The 7,581-nt window shown below is 59.3% G+C and overlaps 1 protein-coding gene across 1 annotated transcript in view; it reads left to right on the top strand.

Annotated features, from left to right (window-relative positions):
* Positions 1 to 4,490: 4,490 nt before the first annotated feature.
* The window catches only part of LOC133362680 (cadherin-2-like), a gene marked incomplete at its 3' end in the record, with an annotated part of 17,883 nt that continues 14,792 nt past the window's right edge, over positions 4,491 to 7,581 (top strand). The window contains 3 exon segments of the mRNA XM_061581603.1: positions 4,491 to 4,848; positions 6,166 to 6,308; positions 7,185 to 7,346. Of these exon segments, the coding sequence (XP_061437587.1) occupies positions 4,491 to 4,848; positions 6,166 to 6,308; positions 7,185 to 7,346 (663 nt within the window).

Below are 7,581 nucleotides of genomic sequence, written 5' to 3'. Positions count from 1 at the left end.
TGCGTTGTGACCGAAACGTCGTGAGAATTGTTTTATTATGTTTAATTTTTATTATTTCCCTTCTACGTGACTTTACCGAAAGAACCAAGAAGACGAGTGGCCAGTCTTTGTGGACCTGTGGGTTGGGTCAATCTCTCACCAGCAGCGAGAGCCAATCAGCCCCCAAGCATTCACGATGTTCTCATCATAATTGCTGTTACATGGTGCTTGTCTGAAACACTCGAAGAGCATCCCCAAGTGGCAGCTGCCCCTGTGTGGCACAAGGTGGAGGCCCTGCACCGGCCTGCGTGTGGACAAGACCCTGTCAGTGGGGGGCGATGATTGATGTGTAATCTCAGCTGTGTCGTTTGTCGGTGATCTTGACTTGAAGCTTTCGTGACTGCAGGAATCCACACCCTTTAGTTCTTTCGGTGACGTCACGTGGGTCGAAAAATTATAGATCACGGCGTTTCGATCGCAACACAAGCGATCGTCATCAGGTGTGACAACCACCACCATCACCACTTTCACCATCACCACCATCACCACCATCATTACCACCACCATCACCACTTTCACCATCACTTTCACCACCACCACCATCATCACCACCACCATCACCACCACCATCATCACCACCATCACCACCATCATTACCACCACCATCACCACTTTCACCATCACTTTCACCACCACCACCATCATCACCACCACCATCACTTTCACCACCATCATCACCACCACCACCATCATCACCACCACCATCATCACCAACTGAGGTAGACGCCAACTTCAGCAGTTATTGACGTGGTCCCAGCTGATGGCGATTGCTTGCGTTGCGATCGAAACCTCGTGATCTATTATTTGTAGGTAATGTTTAGAATTTGCTACGTTTTGACCCAGACGCCAGCATGCAATGGACTACTCGTTTTGAATGACACAATAGTATGTGTTAAAATAGCTTCTTGTTAATACGATGTTACCTGATGCAGTATGTTTCGCTGCAGTAATTCAATTTTGTTAATATGCCTGTCAATAATTAAGAATGAAAACTTGTCTGATTGTGCGTGTACATGTAACATTTTGTCAATGAGGGTCAAACATGAAGTGTTCAAATCTAGAGTGATTAAGTGATGTTTGGACAAAGTGTGTGTGTCTGGAAGTAACCTGTACAGATCACTCAGGCGAGATCATTCATCAGTTACAAGGCATACCACTTTAAAGTTGCACGTAGAGATACATTCTCTACAACACGAATTATTATTTTGCATTCACGCAAGCACCCGATGCTCCGTTTTGAAGTTTTAAAATGAAACGTCTTTGAATTGTGTTGTGTTTTGAATTGTATTTCTTCATTAAAAGCTTATATCGTTTTACATCTGGAAGACTTCGTTGAAAAGGACATTCCGTGTGAATTTCCTCTCGTCGTTAAGTAGATAACTTTGCTGGGGGTTCATTTCGCCGCGGACTGTCACCTGCTTGGGATCGCGGGATCGTGAGAAGGCGACACGGAGCCGGCCGTGCGACAAGATTGCGGATCGATTTCACGATCGAGGGTCTGTCCCTGCGCCTCCGTCGTCCGTGCAGGGGGCGCGTGGAGCAGAGGTCGCAAACGGGTTTTGATTCCTTACTCGTGTAGAGGAGTAGAGGAGAGTGGTGGCGTAGCGTGCGCTGTCCGGTGCGGTGACATCACGGGACGTGGGGTCGCACGCACTGCACGTGACATCACCCCTCCTAGGGTATTTAAGGGAGACCCCGTGACGTAAGCGGGGTCACTGGAGGAACGGGGATAGTAGAAGGGGTAAGAGGGAACCTGGGATAGTGATACGTGTTAATAAACCCTGGCGGAAGCCCCTAACTCACCTCCGTCTCCGAGTACGTCCGTCGGAACTCCACAACAACTGGTGTCAGTAGTTTACACAGTCGCCACAATGTCTAAAGCGGGCGCACGGCGTAAGAACCCACCGGCACATCACTTGGAGGGTGCCGAAGGCGGAGAGGAGGCTCCAGCAGTGACCCCAGAGCCCGGGACCCCGGTGACGGTCCCCATGGAGACGAGCGGGCCGGAGCGGGAGGAGTCGGCTGCGGGGAGTGCCAGCTCACCGCCGCCGCCAGAGACTGAGAGCATCCCCGCAACTCTGCTGCAGCAGCTCCTGCAGGCGGTGGGGCAGCTGACCGTCAGGTTGGCCGAGGTGGAGGCGCGGACGCGGCCAACCGGCCCGCACTCGGGACGGGAGCAACCGTCAACCGCCATCGTTGAAACCGCCGCCGTTATCCCAGCGACCGCTCCACCGGAAATGGCCGCCATGTTGGCTGCGACGCAATCCGCGGCGGCCATGTTGGCTCGGGAGCCGTATGCGGCCGCTGCTACGGCTGCGACGCGGCGGCCGGCGGACATTGTTGCTGCGACGCCGCAAGTCGGCGCCATGGCTGCCATGGCGACCGCGACGCCGCGTCTCTCCACCGACGCGGCCGGGGTTTCTCGGCACGCCGCTCCTGCGGGACCAGCCGCCGGCGACGACGCGGCTCCACATCAAGCTGCGCCCGCCGGGGGGACCCCGGGTAAGTACGCGCGTGCCGTCCTCGCCGGGCCGCCGGGGTGGGCAGCGGCAGCTGCCGCTGCCCCGTACATCGCCGTGCCGCCGGAATGGGCCGCGGGTGCTGCCGCGGCTCCACCTGTTGCCGCGCTCACGGAGCCGGCCACCGGCGATGCCGCGGCTCTGCACCTCGCCGTGCCTGCGTCCCTTGTCATGGATGCCGCCGCGGCTCCGTATTATACTGCCGCGTCTTCGGCGTGGCCCGGGGAGGCCGCAACGCCGTGGTGCCTCGCCGCGTCGCGGGACTGACGCTGTGGCTTCGTACGCCACCGCTGACAGGTGGGTCGCGAAAGCGCAGGCGCCTTCACACCTCGCTGCGTCTACGGCGTGGCCCATGGGGGCCGCAGCACCACCGCACCTTTCCGCGTCTTCGGCGTGGCCTGCGGGAGCCGCAATGCTGCCACCGCCGCACCACGTCGCGTCCGCCGGGTGGCCCGCCAGGTGCCGCTTGGCTTCCATACCTCGCGGCGCCGCGCGGCCAATGGCAGCGCCGGTTACCCGACATTACGCCGTTTGTCGCGCAAGGGGGCGACTGGTCGGCCTTCCAGGACCGGTTCGACGCGGCATACATGTCGGTCGGCTGGTCCATGGAGGAGGCCTTGCCGGCACTTCCGACCTGCTTGGACGAAAGGGCTCTGCAGGCCTTCAAGTCCATCCATCCGGCCAATCGGGCTACACTCCCGGCGGCCTATATCCAAATGGCCAACGTTTTTGAGCCGCCGTCCACCGCGCAGCTAAAGTTTTCATTGCGGCGGCGGGAGGAGGGGGAACTACCGCTGGCCTTCCGCTGCTCGCTCCTGGCCCTGGCGCAGGCTGCATACCCTGACCTGTACGGCAGGGCACTTGATTCTATGGCCTTGGGGAAGCTGCTTGACCTGGCAAGGGAGCTAGGAATTGCTCTGTCGATCAACAATGATCGGCAGATCACATCCTTGGCGGTCGCCGAAAACATTCAGGCGCACCTCTCCCTCCGCCAACGGCCTCAGATGGCGGCGTGTGCGGGGGTCCCGGCGCCGGACGGGGGCGCCACCTTTCAGGGGGTGGACACCCTCGCGGCCCTGGCGATGCCCGATCATCGAGGAAGGGGGGCGGGTGGTCGCCGTCCGGAGCAGCGGGGGCGGCCGGGACCTTCCCGTCCGCAGGAGGTGGACACGGTGGCCTGCTTCCGCTGTTGAGCGGGGCTGCCGGGCCTTTGGAAAAGGGACTCCACCTTCTCCCAGACCCTCCTTGGCATCGGGTCCGGGGCCCCAGGCGAGTCGCGACGCATCATCTGCGCGGCCGCTCCCTTCACCTCATGCATCTAGCGGGGCTAGGGCCCATCGTCATGGGGTTGTTCTCGAAGGGTCGGGTGCACCATCGTCATCACCCCCTCAATGGCCCAGACAGACCCGCCACTGGGATGCGCTTGCGCATAGGATGGTGGCGGCAGCTGCCGGCTCCTCAGCGGTGGCAGGATATGTGCAAGGGGTGCACGTTCGCCTCCTGGTGGATACGGGGGCGTCGGCCACCATTATTTCTGAAGCCATTTTTGGGCTGCTACCCCGCAGCGTGGGTCCGTTAAGGCCGGTTCGCGGGGATTGTGTCGCCGCGAACAGCGGCAGTTTGGGCATCTTGGGCCACGTTGTAGCGTCGGTTCGGGTTGACGAGATTGAGTTGGCCGGGCCTATTTTGGTCTCCAGGACCTTGGCAGTGCCATGCCTCTTGGGGACCGACTTTTTGTCTAGGATGCCCATCCGGATTCTCATTGATCAGGGCTGTGTGGAAATGCCATCAGGGAGGCGGCTGCAATTCCTACAATTGCCTACCGTCCTGTCTCCCTTGGTTGCCGGTGTACGGGCCTTGAATAAAGCGCCGGTGACCGTACCACCGGCGTCACAAATCCTGATACCCCTTAGGTTGCGCAAACCGCTCGAAATGGGCTCCACGGAGACGGGTATCCTCCTGTCCCCGTCAAGCTACTTTTCAAGGACGAAGGCGTTGGTGGGTGCCTTGACAGCCGTGTCGGGGGGCCAGGACCTTTTTTTGCAGGTCCTAAATTCGGGACCCTTGCCGGTCGTAGTCCCGGCCGGCGCCGTCCTGGCACACGCGACCCTGGCTCCTCCACCCGAGAGCGCTGCCCCGGATGGAGGGGTCGTGGCGGGCGTGATGCGCACGGGGGACCCCGACGCATCATGGATCGCCACGTTGTGCGACGAGAATGCCTCGTTGTCCTCCGGGGAACGTCGGCAACTCCGCGACCTCATTGAGCGGTTCACCGATGTGTTCAGCCAAAGTAAGTTTGATCTGGGTCGCACTACTCTTTTGGACCACCACATAGACACGGGCGACGCGGCCCCTATTCGACTTAATTCCCACCGCTTTAGCCCAGCGGAAAAAGATCATGTCCGCTCGGCTGTCGAGGAAATGTTGGCGGCGGACATCATCTCCCCATCTACTAGTCCTTGGGGTGCCCCCATTGTGCTAGTCAAGAAACGGGACGGGAGTCTCCGGTTCTGCGTCGATTTTCGTAGATTGAACAAGATCTCGGTGGCTGATGCATATCCATTGCCTCGCATGGATGATTCCCTGGACGCCCTCTCGGGCGCGCGGTTCTTTTCGACTTTAGATTTGCTCTCCGGCTTCTGGCAATTGCCACTGGATGAGGCCTCTAGACCCAAAACAGTGTTCCGCACACCGCAGGGGTTGTTAGAGTTCAATCGGCTTCCTATGGGTCTCCATTCGGCCCCGGCCACCTTCCAGCGTCTCATGGAGATGGTCTTGGTGGGGCTGCAGTGGGAGTCTTGTCTAATCTACTTGGATGACGTTATTGTTTTTGGCCGTACGTTTGGCGAGCACTTGCAATGCCTTGAGGCGGTGTTCGTCAAAGTGCGTGCTGCTGGCTTGAAATTCAAACCCCAGAAATGCCACTTGCTACAACCATCGGTGAGGTATTTGGGACACATTGTTAGCACGTCAGGTGTCGCCACGGACCCGGATAAAACGGCTTGAGTCCGGACGTGGCCGACTCCCACATCTGTCGCGGAGGTGCGTAGCTTCGTTGGCTTCGCATCGTACTATCGCCGGTTTGTCCGCGATATTGCGACAATTGCGAAGCCACTGCATGCCCTTTCCGCCAAAGGCCAAAGGTTTCACTGGGGCGCGGAGGAGGAGGCGGCTTTTGCGGCGCTTCGCACGGCCTTGGCGGATGCGCCGCCCTTGGGGTACCCGGATTTTTCGAAACCCTACCTGCTCGATACCGATGCTAGCGACACGGGAATTGGGGCTGTCCTGGCCCAGGTGGTCGACGGGGTTGAGAGGGTGGTAGCCTATGGCAGTCGCGTTCTGTCCTCGACGGAACAGCGATATTGTGTGACCCGGAGGGAGCTTTTGGCCAAAGTTTATTTTGTTCAGTTGTATAGACCATATTTGTACGGTAGGCTGTTTACGGTCTGAACCGACCACGCGGCCCTGCAATATTCGCTGATGATTAGTCAGCCCTCGGGTCAGCTGTTTCGCTGGCTCGAAGTGTTCCAGGATTACCCCTTTGATGTAATCCACAGGAAGAGGACACAGCATGGAAATGCGGACGATTTATCCCGATTGCCGGCAGGCGGCGGGTGTGCTTGCGCCCTGGGCTCTAGCCATTGCAAGGCCCCAGGGGACGCCACGGCCCAGTTGGTCGCGTCGGCCGAGGCGGCCACCCCTCCAGGTGCGGCGGCGCCCGCGGATTTCGGCCTTGGACTTTCCCGGGAGGTATGGTCCAGCTTGCAGATGGAGGATTCCTCTCTGCTGAAGCTACGGCGCCGTGTTGGGCATAAGGCCCGGAGCTCAGCTTCGTCGGCTGCCCCGGCGATCGCCGTGCATGACGGACTCCTCATGCATTGGGATGCCCAATTGGAACACTATTGTGTGGTTGTGCCCACTAGCCTGCGTGGTAAATTAACCCGAGCCATTCACGAGAAGCTTATGCACCTTGGCTACCACAAGACCTTATTGACCCTTAAGCGGGACTATTACTGGCCGGGTGTTGAGGGTGACGTGGCACTGATTTTGAAGGGTTGCCACGACTGCGCGCGGAGGAAGGCCTCAGTTGTCCGGGACCGGGCCTCGCTGCAGTCCATCCGGGTTTCTCGCGTTAATGAGCTCGTGGCGCTCGACATTTTGGGGCCATTCCCTGCATCCCAACGGGGCCACAAATACCTCTTGGTGGGCGTTGAGTACCTCACACGTTGGCCCATGGCATGGCCTTTGGTCGATCAGTCGGCCTCTTCTATCACCGAGGCCTTCGTCCAGGGGTACGTGTTTGACAAGGGCGCACCGGAACAATTGTTGACTGACCAGGGGCGGAATTTCTCGTCTAGGTTGCTCAAGGAGGTGTGTGACCTCCTTGGCACCAAGAAAATCCGCACCTTGCCCTACCACCCCCAGTCAGACGGGATGGTAGAGCGCTTGAACCGCACCCTTACATCCATGCTGTGCCACCAGGTGAACACGTCCCAGTCAGACTGGGACCTGTTCGTCCCGGGGGTCTTGGCGGCGTATCGGTTGGCCCCTCAAGCCTCGCCTTTTTATGCCTCGCCTTTTTATTTGATGTACGGTAGGGAACCGGAGCCCCCGGTGCACGTCCAGATGGACGTTGGCTCCTCCAAGAAGGGGTCGGCGGTGCCGACCCCTTTGAAGGTCGCGCTTGACCGGCTGCGCGAGGCGCGACAGGCCGCTGCCGAGAATTCCGCAAGCCAGCAGGCGGCTATTGAGCGGCTGCCCAAACACCAGGCAGCTGGCCTCCCGTGGGTAGCGGGTCAAAAAGCGTGGCTGCATTGTCCCCAGGTCCCCGTTGGCACATCGGCCAAATTGCATCGCCCTTGGCAGGGCCCCGTGGAGGTTGTGGAGGTCCGCCGGCCGCAATGCGTCCGGATTCGGTTTGGTCGCCGGCAGTGGATAGTGCACCCGTCCCAGCTCAAACGTTATGTTCCATCTACCCTGGGGGATCCACCCCCAATTCCAGAGCGGCCGGCTGATGATGTAT

The sequence above is a fragment of the Lethenteron reissneri genome, unplaced genomic scaffold, assembly GCF_015708825.2.
Source record: "Lethenteron reissneri isolate LAM-NWPU_2019-01 unplaced genomic scaffold, ASM1570882v1 scaffold_1577, whole genome shotgun sequence".
NCBI classification, from domain to species: Eukaryota; Metazoa; Chordata; class Hyperoartia; order Petromyzontiformes; family Petromyzontidae; genus Lethenteron; species Lethenteron reissneri.
This window is presented reverse-complemented; position numbering and strand designations above follow the sequence as displayed.